The sequence below is a fragment of the Macaca thibetana genome, chromosome 9 (assembly GCF_024542745.1).
Source record: "Macaca thibetana thibetana isolate TM-01 chromosome 9, ASM2454274v1, whole genome shotgun sequence".
Lineage (NCBI taxonomy): Eukaryota > Metazoa > Chordata > Mammalia > Primates > Cercopithecidae > Macaca > Macaca thibetana.
Genome location: NC_065586.1, coordinates 26,524,512 through 26,544,161, shown reverse-complemented (window position 1 = coordinate 26,544,161; position 19,650 = coordinate 26,524,512). Strand labels below are relative to the sequence as shown.

Below are 19,650 nucleotides of genomic sequence, written 5' to 3'. Positions count from 1 at the left end.
TAATTTGTTCATTCTCATTAATGTATATAATGTATAATGTTGCAAGTATAAATATGCCATTTATTTGCATTTAAATTTAAAGGATCTGGAATTAGTTTTCTCCTATGGTTTGAGGTAGGGATCCATTTTCAGTGTTTTTTTCTATATGGCAAAATATTTGCTCTACTCAAACAATACATTCTTTCTTTCTGTGCTATCACTGTAAGATACCAAATTTCCTTATAAGCATGATTTTTTTTTTTTCTGAATTCTCTCTTCTGTTGTATTGGTCCATTTATTTAACCCTGTAAGAACCCTACTATCTTCTTTACTATGGTTTCATAATATCTCAAGAGGCAAGTTACCCTCCCTTCTTATTTTTCTTTTAGACCATGTCTCAGCCATTCCTTCCCCTTTGCCCTCCCATATAAATTTAGAACCTTGGAAATCTCTGTTGGCATTTTTATTGGAATGCATTGAAGCCATAGATCAGTTTGGAAAGACTTGGTATCAAGATAACATGGGATAGAAGGGGGACGATCGGGTGTATATGTGGTTGTGAGTAGATGGGGGTGTGTTGTATCTGGTTTTGAAGACCATTTAATTTTTTTTCCAGGTTTTTCTTTCAAACTCCTATCTCACTGTTTCCTTATTTCTTATTTATAACTAGAAGTAAAATATAATAGGGGAGAGAGTTTTTAGGGTTTTATTCAGGGTGCTCTAGTGATTTTTACTGTAGAATATTCCTGTTGATTATCTTATGTTCCATATTGCCATTCGTCTCTCTCACAACTCTTGGTATGATTTTTGCTTGTCATATTGAGTCTGCCAAAAGAGTTTTCCACTTGTATTGTATTTGCTCTATTTTTTTTTTTTGTTTGGAGACCGAGTCTTACTCTTACCCAGGCTGTAGTGCCGTGGTGTGATTGTGGCTCACTGCAGCCTTAACCTCTTGGGCTCAGGAGATCCTCCCACCTCAGACTCCTGAGTAGCTGGGACTACAAGTGTGTGCCACCATGCCCAGCAAATTTTTTTGCATTTTTTGTAGAGACGGGGTTTCACCATGTTGCCTAGGCTAGTCTCGAACTCCTGGACTCAAATGATCCATTCTCCTTGGCCTCCCAAAGGGCTGGGATTATAGGTGTGAGTCACTGAGCACAGCCAGTATTAGCTCTAGATTACGCCTCTTGCGTTACCCAAATTCAGAGGCTTTGTTTGCTTTGTATTGGACTAACTATAACTATGTCATTTTTACCAGCCCATTGCAGTACAATTTCATTTTATGTGATAAAAATACAACATAAGTGGTCACTTCTGCAGCACGTACACTAAAATTGGAGCAATACAGAGAAGATTAGCATGCCTCCTGTGCAAGGATGACATGCAAATTCATGAAGTGTTTCACATTTTTCTGACAACGGTCTAATATCCAGCTTCTATAAGGAACTTAAACTTACAAGAAAAAAAAAACCATTAAAAAGTGGGCAAAGGACATGAACAGAGAACAGACACTTCTTAGAAGACATACGTGCGCGTCCAACAATCATATGAAAAAGAATTTAACATCGCTGACCATTAAAAAATGCAAATAAAAACCATAATGAGATTCCATTTCATACCAGTCAGAATGGTTATTATTAAAAAGTCAAAAAAAATAACAGATGCTGGTGAGGTCGTGGAGAAAAAGGAACACTTTTACACTGTTGGTGGGAATGTAAATTAGTTCAACCATTGTGGAAAACAGTGTGGTGAATCCTCAAAGACCTAGAGACAGAAATACCATTTGACCCAGCAATCCCATTACTGGGTATATACCCAAAGGAATATAAATTGTTCTGTTATAAAGACACATGCACATGTATGTTCACTGTAGCACTATTCACAGTAGCAAAGATGGAATCAATCTAAATGTCCCATCAGTGATAGACTGGATAAAGAAAAAGAGGTACATACACACCATGGAATACTATGCAGCCATCAAAAAATAATGAGATCATGTCTTTTGCAGGGACATGAATGGAACTGGAGGCCATTATCCTTAGCAAACTAATGCAGGAGCAGAAAACCAAATACTACATGTTCTCACTTATATGTAGGATCTAAATGATGAGAACACATGGGCACATAGAGGGGAACAGTGCACACTGGGGCCTACCAGATGGTGAAGGGTGGGAAGAGGGAGAGGATCAGGAAAAACCTAGTGGATACTAGGTTTAATACTTGGGTGATGAAATAATCTGTACAACAACACTCATGACACATGTTTACCTATGCAACAAAGTAACACATCTTACATATGTACCCCTGAGCTTAAAAGTTAAATAAAAACATAAAATATTAATAAATACAGAAAATCCCTTTTAAAATGTGTAGATTTCCCTCACATTAAAAATTTTGTGAACCACTGCATAATTTCAAAACTGAACAGGGGAGTAGTTAAACAATGTCTTTTATTGTCATTTGATGTTTAGCCAGGAAACGGAAACACCATCATTTGTTATACTTCTTGAATTTTGTGAGCTTCGAATTATATAAAGCATATGTAATTCAAATGTGTGTGTGTATTCAAGCTTTAAAAGGTGATTCCCCCTGTACATGTTCATTCTATTGGTTACTTCCAAATTTGTTTCATGTATATTCTATTTTGATTTTGTCTTTTCTCCTTCAGGTGCTGATGCATCAAGCATGGTCTTCATTTATTGAGAACTTGTCTTTGGGTTGTTATCTTTTCTCTAGTTAGTACTTTTGATACCCCTACCTCTGAGATCCACTTTCTTTTTTCTTTTTCCTTTTCCCTGGTGTCCTGGTGCTTGAGGATAGAACTGGCAGACAGGAAGCTGCATGGCACCAAAGACATGCCAAGGGGGGCCGGAGCTCTTCCCTTTGCCTCTGTACATAACAGGGAGTAGGACTACATGCCCAGTTCCTGTCAAGAAAATGAGGATCCACTTTTTTTTTTTTCCCCACATGAATTTTAGCATTTGTTTACCTTGGAATCAGTTGAGTTTTCAAACTGCTGGGGTGTGTGTGTGTGTGTGTGTGTGTGTGTGTGTGTGTGTGTGTGTGTGTCAGAGTCTGGCTCTGTTGCCCAGGCTGGAGTGCAGTGGCGTGATCTTGACTCACTGCAAGCTCCGCCTCCCGGGGTTCACGCCATTCTCCTGTCTCAGCCTTCTGAGTAGCTGGGACTACAGATGCCCGCCACCACTCCTGGCTAATTTTTTGTATTTTTAGTAGAGACGGGGTTTCACCGTGTTAGCCAGGATGGTCTTGATCTCCTGACCCCGTGATCCACCCGCCTCGGCCTCCCAAAGTGCTGGAATTACAGGCGTGAGCCACTGCGCCCGGCCTCAAACTGCTGGTATCTTAATGTTTATTAGACTGGCTTTGAGGAGTTCTTCAAAATTGTATTGCCAGTGGCAAAACTGGAGATTGGAACCTAAATCACATTCATCATATTTCAAATACATAATGTGATACATTCATGTTTTCATATTCATATTTTAGAAATGCTTTATCTTAATTGCAGAGTTGTAGATTGGATAGTTTGATAAATAAGATTCAGATTTATTAATTTTTAGTACTTTTTTGTATCAAGCAATGTTATAGTTTCTAATATGCTATTCCCATTTTATATAAGCTGTATTAGTCTGTTTTCACATTGCTGATAAAGATATACCTGAAACTGGGAAGAAAAAGAGGTTCAATTGGGCTTACAGTTCCACATGGCTGGGGAGGCCTAAGAATCATGCCAGGATGCAGCAGCAAGAGAAAATGAGAAGGATGCAAGAGTGGAAACCCCTGATGAAACCATCAGATCTCGTGAGACTTATTCACTACCATGAGAACAGTATGAGGGAAACCGACCCCGTGATTCAAATTATCTCCCACTGTGTCCCCCCGACAACATGTGGGAATTATGGGAGTACAATTCAAGATGAGATTTGGATGGGGACACAGAGCCAAATATTATAAGCAAAATTAAATTTTAATTAATTAAAACTTGTATAAAATTTTATATCCAGTAAGCAAAAGAGTTAGTATTCAAACATAATTTTCTAATTTCAAGTTTGCGTGCTTTTTTTTTTTAAAACGAGTGGGTCTAAGGATTGCTATAGGGTAATCTCTTGGGCCATCTAGTTCTTCTCAACTGGGGTTACTCTGATTTTGACTCTCATATATTAAGACTAAAAGCTTATTATTATTTTTTTTTAATGTCAGACTGCTGCTTTTGCTATGTAAAGTTGAAGAAAAACGTGTGAAAGTAAGGAAATTCAAGTATGAGAAAGAATTAGTCTCGCTGAAAAAGCTAACTCTCGCTTGGTGAACATATGCATGCTGTTGTTAGACAAATGTTCCAAACCTGTTCCCTTCTTCTCTACCCGCTTTATTTCCTCACCCTGCCATATGGAGGGTTGTGCTTTGCTGGACGTGTTGTGTTTTGGACTTTTATGATTCAGAATTGAGAGAATGGAGAGGGAGTAGACCAGAGTATAATTTTTCAAGTAATTTGAAATCGTGTCCTGAATAATTCTGCAGAGTGTGAGTGAAGTAGGAAGGGTGAAAATAGGATGATTTTAAGGAGGAGAGTTGTGGATTCCATGATGCTTGAGAAAAATAGGGAAAGAACAAGACATTTTGAATTAATTTTTCCTTTGAGGACTGGGGACCGTGTGGGATGCTCTTTTAATAGGGTTTAAACAGGTGAAATGTACACATTTTTAATTTTGTTTTCTCAAGTTTACTTCTTTTGTAAAGCTCTCCATGGTTACACCATAGAGAGCAGACTGGATAAAGGCCAGATTGGGTACAAGTGGACCAATTAGAAGGCTGTTGCAATAGCCAAGGTGAGAGATGGTAGTAGATTGAGTAGGATTAAAGTGTTAGAAACAGATTTCTGGTATTTAAAGGTAAATGTGACAAGATTTAGTAAAATTAAACATGAAGTAAATGCTGGATGTCTGACTTACATAAACTAATAGAGAATTGAAGTAGGAACATTGAAATAGGATTGAGTGGCCTGTGTGTTTGATTTTGAACATGTTCACTTTAAGGTACCATTCAAATATCTGAGAGAATGTCAGTTTTATACATGAACTTACAGCTTAGATGAGCGTTCTTGAATAGATAAATAGAAGTTTGTGTGTATATATAGTAATTTAAGCCTGAATGTGGACGAATTTGCTGGGGGGTTTTAAAGAGGAAAGTGAACCTGGAGACACTGTAAGATGACCTTGCAAAGGAGACAGAGAATGAGTGTTTGGGAGAGGTAGAAACAAACCTAGGTAAATACTGGTCCATCTTTTCCAACTTCCAATGAAGTCTCAGTATTTTCCTCTCTATGGAGTTAGGGATTCCTCAACTTAATTCTGTGTTGAGCAGAATTGAGCTAAAATTTATACTAGTGCTGGACCTATTAGAAAAGGGAGGAGTTTAAAAGATGTGTGGAGAGGCTGGATATGGTGGCTCATGCCTGTAATCCCAGCACTTTAGGAGACTGAGGCTGGCAAATCAGTTGAGGTCAGGAGTTTGCCACCAGCCTGGCCAACATGGTGAAACCCCATCTCTACAAAATATACAAAAATAAGCCGGGTGTGGGGGCACATGCCTGTAGTCCCAGCTACTTGGGAGTCATGAGACATGAGAATCGCTTGAACCCGGGAGGCAGAGGGCGCAGTGAGCCGAGATGGCACCATTGAACTCCAGTCTGGGCGACAGAGCAAGACCCTGTCAAAAAAAAAAAAAAAAAAAAAGTGTAGAGAGGCATTCTACAAAAATGTGGCTCTTTACATTTTGTAACATCAATGAATCAATGATTGTATCAGATAATCCTCAGAATTACTTGGGGATGGGGGTGGTCAGAATATGTGAATTGTTTCACTATAAAAACAGTTTTTTCAAGAACTGTTAAGAGTCAGATTTTGCCCTCCATGCAAGCTAACGTCTTTTGTAGATGCTGGTAGAAGACAGAAGACTTCTGGACCAGAGACACAGGACTTTATTACTGATGAGAATAACGGGAGCCAGAGCGTTAGCATTTGTGCCGGTTTCCCAAACCGACTGCTCCATAGAGGAAGGTGAAAGGGGCCGAGTGATGCATGTGGTGATGCCTTTTCTGTAATGCACTGCAGTCTGTTACAGGAGAGGGACTACCAGTTTAGGGAACCCAAACTTTGATAATAGGTAGTAAGTTGTAAGCCTACCTGACCTTCATTCACCCTGGAGGGAGATGACAATTTTTTTTTTTCCAGACAGAGTCTTACTCTGTCCCTCAGGCTGGAGTGCAGTGGCATGATCTTGGTACACTGCACTTCGTTCACTGCACTTGTTTCACTGCACTTGGTTCACTTCCTCCACCTCCCAGGTTCAAGCTGTTCTCATGCCTCAGCACCCCCGCAAGTAGTTGAGACTACAGGTGTGCGCCACCGTGCCCGCCTAATTTTTGTATTTCTAGTAGAGACAGAATTTCACCATGTTGACCAGGCTGGTCTTGAATTCCTGACCTCAGGTGATCTGCCTCACTCGCTTCCCAAAGTGCTGGGATTACAGGCGTGAGCCACCATGCCCGCTGGAAATGACATCTTTATTGTACTAGACAGCAAACAAACCTGCCTTTTGCTCCTGAGGGAGACGCTGTTTCTTGATCCCTGAAGACCATTCCTTATATAATACAAACATATGTAACAAGTTGGTATGGAATAAAAGGAATCAGTCCCTCTACTCACGACAGGTACAGAAACATGAAAGACTCAAGTATAATTGCCTTCCAACAGTATTCTACCTTCATTTCTATACCTTCTTGGCTTCTGGTAAGATTTCCTTCCCATGATTATACAACTTCACTGGTCACTCTGATTAGTCTCACTGACAGAGCCTGGGACCAGATCCATTCAGTTTTTCTTATAACACATTTCATTAAAGTTACTATCAACAGGATAGCAGGATGAGGCCAGACTGCAATATTGACTTCAATTATGCTCCCCAGGGTCCGAGACCCAGCCAACATAACAAATGCAATAAACCTTTAGGGTCTATCTAAGAGAGCCAGGTGGTGGCTTTCTCTTTGTTTCTGCTCTGACTTTACTCTTGGCCCAAGGCATTAATCTAGTTACTGCAGAATATATAGCACAGATTTGGCCTTGGTCTACAAAGAGGTAGTGTAGGGCTATTCTTTTATCTGTAACAATCCTGGTTAGTGATTTGAGACTGTCCTGAATGCCTCTAGGCCCAAGGTGATGTCGTCGATTGCTTTAGCTCAAGTCCGGAACAAATTTCAAACAAACTTTTCTAATTGGATGACTCCCATTATAGCGATTATTCCCTTGGTGTGCAAGTCATCACATTTTCTGAAGGGAGGCAATGCCTGACTTCCAAACAAGAAACACTCCCAAGGACTGTGTGCCTATAAAGAATGTGTTGTTTATATTGTCCTACTTCTGCCCCTCCGACACGCTCCCCCACCCCCACCTCCCAGTTATGTGGGACCTACTTTTAAGTCAGAGGGCACAGGCTGATAGTTTCTCCAATGTGGCCTCCCTGATGGCTGGTAAGCCTTAGGGTTCCGAGTTCAGTATGAATACTTCTCTAGTACTTGTTTGTGGAGAGACTGCCTGAAGGCAGTCAGTCCAATCTGTCCTATTTATTATCTGTGCCACCAACTTGATGGCATTCATCTGTCCCTTGAAATGACTGTGCCTTGAAAAGATGCCTGAAGTTATGGACAGGTGTTTCGTGTGGGAGATTTGGGAGCTTGGACCATCTTCTGCTTCCGAGAGACTGTGTGGTTAAGGAGAATGATGATTGAGTAGTGATCAAAGCTGTGTGGCGGGGTAGGGGCAGACCCAGTAGTCAGTTAAATTTGAGGTTTTGCGCATTTGCAGAGAAATGTCCTTTGTGAGGGATGATTCTAAAAGACAGATCACTAATGTCCCTCCTTTTCCTTCCCAACATCTAAGGTGTTTCCCCACAGGTGCCAGACAGAGTTGTTGTACCCCTTCGACTGCCACAAAATCAGTGTGTCCCATTCCAGTAGCTAGCTTTACCTTTTTTCCAGTCATCTCTGACTCAAACCCAGACCTTTTGTCTGGAAGGGCCAGGTGCGAGAGCGACAAAGGTCCTTTTTATTAAACTTACAGCGACCCTTTTATGTCTCCTACTTTAGTCCACATGAGCCACCCTAGGGGAAGCAGTATACTTAACTAAGTGGTCATTATTATTTAAGACCAAGGAAATCCAGCAAGAAAATCCAGATTGTCAATTCCAGGTGGCTGAACCTGAATTAAGTTTATACCAAAGACCTCCTTTTGACTGGATTGCCACCCAGAGAGTAGACCAATCAAGCTAGCCTGGGATTTCCATTAGAGGAAAGAAAGAAGCATCATGCTTAGAAATGGTCAGGGTGGAATCCCAATTGGCCAGGAGCTGTTCTCTTCCTGGAGACAGCCACATTTAGCGACCAAACTGCTGTACTCCTGTGTAGACCAGGAAGAGGTGACAGAGGTATACTCAGAAATCTTTTGAGATGGTTAAAATTTTTTTAAAAATTGTGGCAAAATGCATATATGATTACCATCTTAACCATTTTAAGTGTACTGTTCAGTAGGGTTAAGTACAGTTACAATGCTGAGCAACTAATAATCTCTAGGACTCTTTTTATCTTGTAGAAATTAAACCCTATGCCCATTAAACAACAAGTGTCTATTGAGCTTTCCTCCCCCAGGCAACCACTATCTCCACTTTCTGTTTTTATGAATTTGACTACTCTAGTTACCTCATATAAATGGAATCATACAATATATGTCTTTTTGTGACTGGCATATTTCACTCAGCATAATGTCCTCAAGGTTCATCCATATTGTAGCTTGTATCAAAAGTACCTTCATTGTTAAGTCTAAATACTATTCTATAGTATGTATATATCACATTTTGTGCATCCATTGATCTGTTGATGGATAATTGGCTGTTGTGAATAAAGCTGCTAGGTGACCCTGCTTTCAGTTCTTTTGGGAATATACCTATAATTGGAATTGCTGGGTTGTGTGCTAATTCTGTTTTTAATTTTGTGAGGAATCTCACTATACTATGTTTCACAGTGACTGCAAGTGCACAAGGGCTCCCGTTTCTCCACATCTTGATTTTTTGATTGTAACCATCATTGTGGTTGTGAGGTTGTGTCACATTGTGGTTTTGATTTGCATTGCCCTCATGATGAGTGATATTGAATGTCGTTTCATGTGCTTATTGGCCATTTGCCTGTCTTCTTTTTTTTTTTTTGAGATGAAGTCTCACTCTGTCGCCAGGCTGGAGTGCAGTGGCATAATCTCGGCTCACTGCAACCTCTGACTCCATGGTTCAAGCGATTCTCCTGCCTCAGCCTCCTGAGTAGCTGGGACTACAGGTACATTCCACCATGCCCAGCTAATTTTTGTATTTTTGGTAGAGACAGGGTTTCACCATGTTGGCCAAGATGGTCTCCATCTCCTGACCTTGTGATCCGCCCGCCTAGGCCTCCCAAAGTGTTGAGATTGCAGGCATGAGCCACCATGCCCAGCTTCTGTTTGCCTGTCTTCTTTGGAGAAATGTCTGTTCAAGTCTTTTGTCCATTTTTGAGTCGGGTTTATTTTTGTTGTTGTTGAGTTTTTCGAGATGATTTCTGATAAGGCTGTTGCAGCACTAAGCAATATAAGATGCTTGTGGATGGTAGAGTATCAGATACCTTGACTAACAGCTCATTGTTGAGTGACTTTTGTGATAAAAAGTGTACCTATTGTCAGATTGCAAATGATGTGGAAAGTAAAAATAGGACACAGATTAGTGTCAAGGACTGCAATAGTATGGCTGGAGTCAGCTGATTGAAGTGGAATAGCAGTACCAGACCCTGGAAAAGTGTCATCAACAGTGAGACACCACTGATAGCCTGAAAAAGGTTGTCAAAGGTCTGATGCAACCAATCTGCCATTAGCATGTGATGTGGTTCCTCTCACCATGAGACAAATGAGTCCTTTTGCAGGACTCACAAGTCTGGGATGAGGTGGCAGCCTCTGCATCAGGAACATAGAGTCTTTTACTTTGTATCCACTCTATGATGATAGATGTGTTGCTGTGTCTTGTATGATGATGGATCCAGCAGCAGTGGTAGCAGCCTTGACAGTGCAGTTTGATCAGTAGCTTGATTATAATTGGTCTAATCAGACAATGGACTCTTACCGTAAACATCTGTATTAATGACCCAGATGGTTTGATCAGCAATTACAATTGATCTCCATGGTTTATGAACAGTCTTAAATATGTCATTCTGTAGTTTTCCAAGTGACTGACTAAATAGCTAGGCTGTTGGTAATAGCCTGATAGTCAGTAAAAATATAACAAGGTTTTCAAGGGGAATATTGGCTAGATCTGTGAGAATGTCCTTGAGTTTTGCTGGTGGAACAAAGCAACCACACCCATTTTCAGTTCTGTATTATGGGCACTGGAGTTTAAAGCCCACTAGGCACCACAGGGTCTCAGCTTAGTTGAATAATCAGTGAAACAGGCCCAGGCATTTATGGAACCTTTGTGAATCAAGGGCCTCACTGAGCTAGCAGATTTGGTTTAGGTGGCAGAATGCAAGATCAGATGTTCTCAAAGGGAGAAGCTGCTACTTTTTCACGTAAAGCTGAGATGCCCTAGGGGCCAGACTGGCTGCATTCTTGAATATTATCAGTTCATGTGATGAGAGAGGCTTGTTGGGCCTTTCCCACTTTGCTAGTCATTGCATTTGAGTTGACTCGCTCTCCTTTCAAAAGAGGCATACCTAGTAGCTATGTCAGGGAGGCATTGAATCCAAACCCACGAGTCACCTCCAGAAGAGGTTGTTCCTCTTGCCAGAGGGTCTACTCAGAAAAGTCATGTATGCACAGACTTGTATTCAAACAGGTCATAAGGAATGTGGGGCCCCAGACTTACTAATGCCTTTCTACATGGGCTCTTGACAGTGAGCATGATCTCCCTGGAGCTTATGATCACTCACAGTTCAGCATGTAAAATATCAATACCACTAGACACTCAGCAGTGGAAGCCACAACCAGTACAGTGAATGGTCCAAAGAGCCCCACCCAAAAGGTCACAGTAGCATCCCTTCCCTACTTTGAACCCTACCCAGACCTCAGTATTGGAAGCTTGTAACTTATTCTTCTGCAGGATGGGTATGAAGGTGCCTTGGGCTCCTGTATCCAACAGAACCGTAAAATGTTGAATCTGTGCTCTCCCCAAAGTTATGTAGCCTACCCAGGTGTGTGTGATCTTCAGTCTCCTTTGGGAACTTGGAGAACTTGGCCCCACTCCTAATCATCTTTCTTTGTAAAGCAGCTGAGGTTGAGGGATGAGGGAGGCTGGGAGAGAGTAGCTTTGTACCAGTGAACAAGAGACATTTACTTTCAGTTTTGAGTGGTGCTATAGCTGTGTGCTGATCAGTAAAATAAACCTGAGGTAATTTTGGTTCAACCAAAACCCTGTATTCTGTGCAAGATCATTATTGCTTGAGCCCAGGAGTTGGAGACCAGCCTGGGCAACATTGCAAGACCTCGTCTCTACTAAAAATTATATTAAAGAAATTAGCCTGGCATGGTGGGATGCACCTGTTGTCCCAGCTGCTCAGGAGGCTGAGGTCAGAGGATTGCTTGAGTGAAAGAATTTGAAGATTGCAGTGAGCCGTGATTGTTCCACTGCCCTCCAGCCTGGGTGACAGAGCAAGATGTTGTCTTACACACACAAAAAAGGTCATCATTATGGACGGTATCCATTTCTGTTTGGGAACACATTGATCGAACAGCTACAGTTTTGTCACTTTCTGGTGGGGGAAATGGGTTTTGTACCCTTTGGCTGACGGGCTTGAACTGCACAATGCCATCATTTTTTAGAAGTTCACCTTAATATAGGCTCTTTGCTGCTCCATTGTTAAGATAATGTCAAGATAAGATCTCTTAAATTCTTGCTTGATTTCAATACTAGGGCTACTGGAGTTTTCTAAGGCTGCAGGACTGACAGCAAGAATTATCTAGATTCTTTGAGCTAGTTTCTGATTCTCCAGTGAATCACCTTGATCCTCATTTTAAACCCAATCTAGTACAGTAGGAGTCTGTAGACTGGTTGGTGTCCAAGGGAGTTTGTCTTAGGGAAATTTCCCCAAGAGTGTCAAAGGTTCCTTGTAGTGGACAGGTTGTACCACCAGAAAATGCTGAGGCCCTTTGTAGTCATCTTGAAAGGATTGAATGTTGGCAAGGTAGACTGCAGTAGGAGCTGAGCACTAAGATAGCCAGCAAAATGCCATTCTTCTTTAACAAGCATTACATGCCTGAACAATGTAACTATATGTTCCTCATCTTCCAAGCAAACTAGCCAAAGTTCTAAAGATTTGTTTGGCTCTGCCAACAATGGTTGCAAATTTTCTTACTTTCAAACTCAGTGTAGATGCATGTCTCTGTAACTGTTGTCCAAAGGAAACAGAACCTTATGTGCCCCCGTCTCCCTCTTCCTGACAAATCTTAGTCTGGAAGATTTCACGAGGCACACCTGCTGAGGCTGTCAGCTTGATAAGGAAGTCCTCCCATCCGCAGAAGTGTTGACAGTAACCAGGGCATCATTCAGGCTGTTGTCTTTGAATCTGTCTACTTCCTGGTACTTATCCTGAAACTTCATTTTAGCCTCATTAACAGGCAGTAAAGTGGAGGATCATTCATTGCCTGGTTGACCATACAATGGACAACATGTTCGTTAATGATTCTCGTGGACTTTTCTCAATTTCTGCTAACTGGTCTTTCCTTCCATTTCTAGAAAGCTTTGTCCCCATCAGCATTCTATTTTCATTGCCAGAACAATTGAAAATTGTGACGGTCCCGAGATTTATCCTTGTTAACTGATGAGTTAGCCTACCACAGTTTCATGGATTCTTTTGGAAGACATGAGACTCCTGGATCAGAAACAAAGGACATCATTACTCATGGCAATAGTAGTAGCCAGAGTGTCAGCATTTGTGCTAGAAAACAGCCCCAGTTTCCCCAGGATACTGCAAAGAGCCAAGTGATGCCTTTGCATACACAGTTGTGTGCATTAGAGAAAAAGTACTCTCAATTTAGGGGACCACATCTTTTATAATGGGCAAAAAACCTTTCTCCTGGAGGGTTACATTAGCTTTATTATATTGGACAGTAAACAATTCTGCCTTTGCTTTCTAAGGAGATGCTTTATTTTCTAAGGCTGTTTACTCTATAAACATCCAGAACGAAGGGAGTTAGTGCATCTTCTCACAAGATGTACAGAAATGATAGATACTCATGGAGAGGTGTCTCTATCTATCTTGGTTTGGAATTGGGATAGCATTTTTGATTAGAAGTTCTTTCTCAATTAAAAAGTTCTGATAAAATAAGACAGAATTGTGACAGATTTGATTCAAGCATAACATTGAACTGTTCTTTTCCCTGGGAGTACCTTCCCCTCCCCCCCCTTTTTCCTGCTTCAGTTCCTATCCTGGCCTCGTCCACCTAGACTACCATAATTGCCCCTTAGTTGGTTTTACTCTCTGTAGTCTTGTTCTTTCTATCTTCAATACCTCTGCTACTGGGATCTTCTTAAAATGCAGAGGTGATCATGCCACTCATTTAAATTTGTCATCACTTCCTTATTAAGCTGGATTTTAAGTTGTTGAGCAGTTGTATAATTATTTCTCATGTGCTGGCTACTGTCCAGTTTTAAGTTGGCAGCTAAATTAAAAAAATTTTTTTAAAAACCTTGTAGGCCAGTCCTAGGTAGGCTGTGCCAAACAGGTGTCTAGGCTGCTTGCTGACAGTGTATATCTGCTCTTACCATTTTTCTCTCTTAAACCTTTTTCTGCAGGATGTTATTCTCTCTGCCTTTAATATTTTTCATATCCAATTCTTGACTCCTGTTTATCCTTTGAAACCTACGTACTCTTAAAGCCTTTAAATGAAGCTTTTCAACCTAGTTAGTTGTCTTGTTCTCAGCACCTTTATAGTAATTTTGAATGAACTGTGCATGTGTCATTATAGCACTTGCCTCATTGTGTTGTAATTACTTTTTTTGGGGTGTGTATGGGGGGGATTCTGCATCACACTGAATAAATAAAGTGTCAGCTACTCATACCAGGACAACTTTCCCTTTCTGCACATACCAAATCTCTCTTTCTTTTTTTGAGACAGGGTCTCCCTCTGTTGCCCAGGCTGGAGTGCAGTGGCACAATCACAGCTCACTGCAGCCTTCACCTCCCAGGTTGAAGCGATCCTCTCACTTCACGTCCCCAGTAGCTGGGACCACAGGTGCATGCCACCATGCCTGGCTGTTTTGTACTTTTTGTAGAGACAGGGTTTTGCCATGTTGCCCAGACTGGTCTTGAACTCCTGAACTCAAGCAGTCCCCCTGCTTTGGTCTAAAGTGCTGATATTACAGGCGTGAGCTACCATGCCCGGCCCACATACCAAATTGTTAGGAAAGAAAACTGCTTTCCAGAGAATTGTTTTAAAATCAAATCCATTACATTAGTTGGTGCTTTAAACCACCACTAAACATTCTCTGCTTTTAGCCTAGTATAATTTAATAGTATTCACTGGAAAATAGACATGTGGTGTACAGTCCTGTGGTCCATCCTAAATATGGTCCAATGTATATGGATAGCAAATATATTATGCCAAATAATATTTTCTTGTTTTGTTCAAATTTAAAATATAGACTGTGGATATTCATAAAGAGAAAGTGGCTCGAAGAGAGATTGGTATTTTGACAACAAATAAGAATACGTCAAGAACTCACAAAATAATAGCACCTGCGAATATGGAGCGCCCTGTAAGGTATATTCGGAAACCCATCGATTACACAGTTCTGGATGATGTGGGCCATGGTGTCAAGGTAAGCATTTTATATTACATAAACTAATTTGCATATCCAGTAAATATTTTGGATAGGAAATATTGTGATAAAGAGAATTGTAATTAATAGATTCTCTTTAGCAACTAGTATTATAATTTTCATACAATTTTTAATATGCATTTTTACTAAGGTTGGGGTGTAATTTTATCAGTGGAATAGGCTATACTAAAAATGATATTAAAATTTGAAATGGTTATTAAACCATAAATCCTAGACAAATAAATATTATCCATTTGTGTTGTGAATTCCATGTCTTTCTTTCTCTACTGAATATTTAAAAATAAAAATCTACATGCTTTTCAAAATTACTTTAGAAAATAATTTATAAATACTTTAATCATTTCATTTCTAAATATGTATATATATTTGTATACCTGTGTGTATATGTAATGCCAGCAACTTATTAAAAAATGAAAATTGTATGTAATTTTGTCTTAACCCCCCACCCTCCCCCCCGCAAAAAAAAAACCCACAGATTTTCAGGAGAGAGATGATGTGTTGCCTGTGTTCATTTCTAAGCATGGAAAATTAGCTGATCTTGAAGGATACCTGTAGTGTGTCAGCTTTTTGGTATTTATGGGTCATTTTGCAAGCATTTGGAATGACCTAAATTCTTTCGCTGTCTCTGCTCAGGATAAACTATTCCTTTGAAATTTGGAAGTTCCTTTCTAAGAGGACTGTTTGATTTGGATTCTGGTCTTCAGAATATTTTTTAAGTTGTTAAGGAGTCAGCTAGAATCTTGAAGCTTGTCCTAGCTGATTGATCTGACTGGTGCTGTTGCTAGATCTGTTACATTCTGGATTTTTTGGGGTTCCTGGTTGAGAGAAGAGTATAGCTGAAAGCATTAACCTTTATTCTATTTCTCTCTGAGACTATTGGAATCTCCTCTTCACTTTTTATGTCTGTAAATTGTATATAAAATTGGAACACATTGCAAATGCAGAGGAGATTGCTTGTTTATTTCTTGTATTTTTATTCAGAGATGTGGCTAGGCTTGTATAAGAGCTGAAATTCAGTTTTAATTCAAGGTGCTTTAAACTAGACTGATCTCTGGGGTTGGAGTTTTGAGAATCCGGGGAAAATGTCTTTTGTGTTACTATCTACCTTAAGATTTAAAGAAAAACAATATGTTCATGCATGCATGTATGTATACATATATACCTGTATATGTGCACACACACACACACACACACACTTCCCCATTTTGCCTCACCTTGATTATTCCTACCAAAGCAGTATACATTCATTAAAAATTTTTTTCTGTCATTATGTTAGTAGTGAATATCTTCCATTACCTCATCCCTCAATTAGTAGTTGTGTTTAACAGTTCAAGACATAGTACTTAGCTGAGTATACGATGAATCTAAATTTTACAAGGAAGTTTTGGATGAGAAAATTTAACTATTTCATCGTATATGTGTAAGTGGGAGATATAAACAGCATAATAAATGCTGAAAGTATAGGACTGTGAATTTTGGAAATCTGCTTTCTAGCCATAATATGGATATATTAGACACAAGGGTGGGGGGCTTTGTTTTTGTTTTTAGATTTTTTTATTGTGGTAAGATATACATAACATAAAATGACCATTTAACTCTTTTTAGGTGTATAGTTCTGTGACATTAAGTACATTCACATTGTTATGCAGGCTATTTTAAAATACGTTTTTGGTGAGGGATGAAGGTGCACGGTCTGAGAAGAATATATTTTAGAAGCTGATTATTTGGCATATTTGTCTATAGTTTGTTTCTGTGACTGAAAAATACACACATACACACAATTGCTTCTCCCCAGTAATCTTAATGCTGCTTTGTTTTCTTAGTTTTGTGTTCTCTCTAAAGGATCATTGTTGGCTTAAATATTTCCAGAATGTTGTAGAGATGTGTGAAGGTAGAAATTTTGGTAGTAGTTAATGAACATTTGCCAGGCCAAAATTATTAGAAGGAAAAGTTTACGTTTATTTTAAAATTAGTGTTTTGAGGATAGTGAGATACTGCTTACAGCTTTCAAATTATTTTTGTATTTTTTGCCCACTTTTCTGTTTAGAAGTTTGTTTTCTTACTGACTTGTCAGAGTCCTTTTTTTTCTGTTTGAAGAGTTAGTAGCCACTCATATATTGGCAACTATTTACTCATATTGCTGTCTGGCTTTTGACTTTGATGTTTTTTGGTATTTAAAAAATATACATACAGAATTTTAAAAATTGTATCTAAATATATTAATATTTTTCTTATAGCTACTAGGCTTTATGCTTACGATTGCCATACTCCAAGATTAATATTCCATTGCATTTTCTTATTTTGTGATATAAATTTTAGTGTTTTGGTATTTGTATTTAAATATACCTGGGTTTTATTTAAATAGTATTTACTGTGTTAATGCATTTTATGCTGTGAAATAAATGGTACATGTTAGTTTAATAGGAATTTAAAAATATGCAAAATATCCCAAAGTAAATCTGGTTTGATTTTTGGGAATAATAATAAGATACGTATAAGAGAATCCCAGCATAGAGAAACTACCAGAACATATTCATAAAGGAGAATTAAAAGAAGATGATCTTTGTAAGTGAGCACAAGGTTTGAGAGGAAGCTAGAATAGGGAAGGCCTGAATACTTAGCAAAGAAATTTACATTTATTTTGAAGAACACTAATAATAATTAACAGCCTGGATCATAATTTACAAAGGACTTTTCATATGTAGTTGGCCCTTTGTATCTCCAGGTTTCTATCTGTGGATTCAGCCAACCTTGGATAAAAAAAATTCCAGAAAGAAAAAGAGTAAAAAATGCAAGGACAATACAAGAATAAAAAATAATACAAATAAATATCATTACTATTTACATAGCATTTACCTTGTATTAGGTATTATAAGTAATTTAGAGATGATGTAAAGTATATTGGAGGGTAGTGTTGGTTATATGCAAATACTACACCGGTTTATATGAGGGATTTGAGCATCCTTGGATTTTGGTATTCATGGGGGTCCTGGAACCAAGCCTTCTTGATACCAAGGGATGACTGGATTAGTGTGTGCTTGTGTGCTTGTTTTTAAGCTTCAAAAGATTATGTGATCTAGGAGTTGTTAGATTTTATTATTGGTCTTCAAAGATAAACTTAGGTACGTTACTTTTTTTGGAGTTTGAGTTCACAGTGATTCATGAATCGGGCAGCTTCAGACCACAGAGACATGAAGCAGGGGGAAGTTCAAAGAAGCAAGACAAGCAAAATATTTGATTGGTTAGAAGTTAATTGTGGTTTCTGATTAGTAAAGTTCCTAGTTAGAGGTTAGTTGGAGGTTTCTGATTAAGTTACTCTCAGTTGTGTTTTGGTTTGCCTAAGTAGGAACCCAGAATGCGGGAGCTGTCTCAGCTTAATGGCTTTCTGATTAATTTTTTTTAAACAGTGTAGAAACTAAAGCTTTATAATATTTACATAGGAATGATTTTTTTTTTTTTTAATTTATAAAGCAGAGGAGTGAGTTAAGAATCATTTCAAAGAAAGAATTGGCCTTGGCTGGGCACAGTGGCTTATGCCTGTAATCTTGGCACTTTGGGAGGCTCAGGAGGGAGGATCACTTGAGGCCAGGAGTTCCAGACCAGCCTGGCCAACGTGGCAAAACCCTGTGTCCTAAAAATATAAAATTTAGCCAAGTGTAGTAGCACACACTTGTAATCCCAGCTATTTGGGAGGCTGAGGCACGAGAATTGCTTGAACCCGGGAGGCGGAGGTTGCAGTGAGCCAAGATTGCACCACTGAACTCCATCCTGGACAACAGCCAGATTCTGTCTGAAAAAAAAAAAAAAGAATTAACATTAGACATTGAGTGCCTATGACATACAAAGCTATGATGTACTTAGAAGATAGGGAGGAATCAAAGGGAATTTCAAACAGATTCCAGGCAAATGGTGAAATTACTCATCCATAAAGGTAAATGTTAAGGAAACAAAGTGAGATCTTTTTTAAAAAGAGACAGTGTCTCACTGAAGTGCAATAGCTCAAGCACAGTTCACAACCTTCTGGGCTCAAGTGATCCTCCCTCCTCAGCCATGCAAGTAGCTGGGACTACAGGTGTGTGCCACTATGCTTGGCTAATTTTTTATTTTTATTTTTTCAAGAGAAGGGGTTTCACTGTGTTGCCCAGGCTGGTCTCAAACTCCTGGGCTCAAGCAGTCCACCTGCTTTGGCCTCCCAAAGTGCCGGGAGTTGTAGGCAAGAGCCACTATGCCTAGCCTGAAATGAGATCTTAAGGAAATAAAAAACGGTTCCATTTTGGATATGTTTTGAGGATATTTAAATGGAAAAATTTTATAGATTTCTAACAAAAATATTAGTATTTTGAGATGTAAGATACAGAGGTTATTTCCTACTAACACTCGCCAACATTGACACATCTGCATATATAATAACACTTAATAGAGGAGGCTGAACTTCATAAGAGGTTAAAGCTTACACCATTGCATAGTAGCACAGAGTTCAAGTAGAATTTTCATCCCCAGTCTAATTCTTTTATTCTTTCCATTTGGGACCAACTTATACTTGAATGCTTTTTTTTGTTACTTATCCACTTGAAATGACAAATGAAGGGAGATACGTGGACATATTTAGAATATTTTCTTAGTGATTTTAGGATAGTATTTAGTGTATTATGTATATACATTATAAGATATACATTGGTATGTAAGTATATTATATATCATAATACAGATACTGAAGTATACATTAGTATATTTTATCTTCAAGGATTCTAATAATGT

General features: G+C 39.2%; 1 protein-coding gene and 2 non-coding genes across 19 annotated transcripts in view; 2 read left to right on the top strand and 1 right to left on the bottom strand.

Annotated features, from left to right (window-relative positions):
• The window catches only part of ABI1 (abl interactor 1), a 118,082-nt gene that overhangs the window by 73,052 nt on the left and 25,380 nt on the right, over positions 1 to 19,650 (top strand). For all 17 annotated transcript variants that reach the window (XM_050804546.1, XM_050804544.1, XM_050804542.1 and 14 more), the window contains exon 3: positions 14,695 to 14,871. In XM_050804546.1, the coding sequence (XP_050660503.1) occupies positions 14,695 to 14,871 (177 nt within the window). The remainder of the gene's footprint in view (positions 1 to 14,694; positions 14,872 to 19,650) is intronic.
• LOC126963539 (U6 spliceosomal RNA) lies at positions 1,284 to 1,390 on the top strand. Its single transcript, XR_007729155.1, has one exon. It is a non-coding gene; the product is annotated as a U6 spliceosomal RNA (small nuclear RNA).
• On the bottom strand, positions 2,776 to 2,922 carry LOC126963478 (small nucleolar RNA SNORA57). Its single transcript, XR_007729109.1, has one exon. It is a non-coding gene; the product is annotated as a small nucleolar RNA SNORA57 (small nucleolar RNA).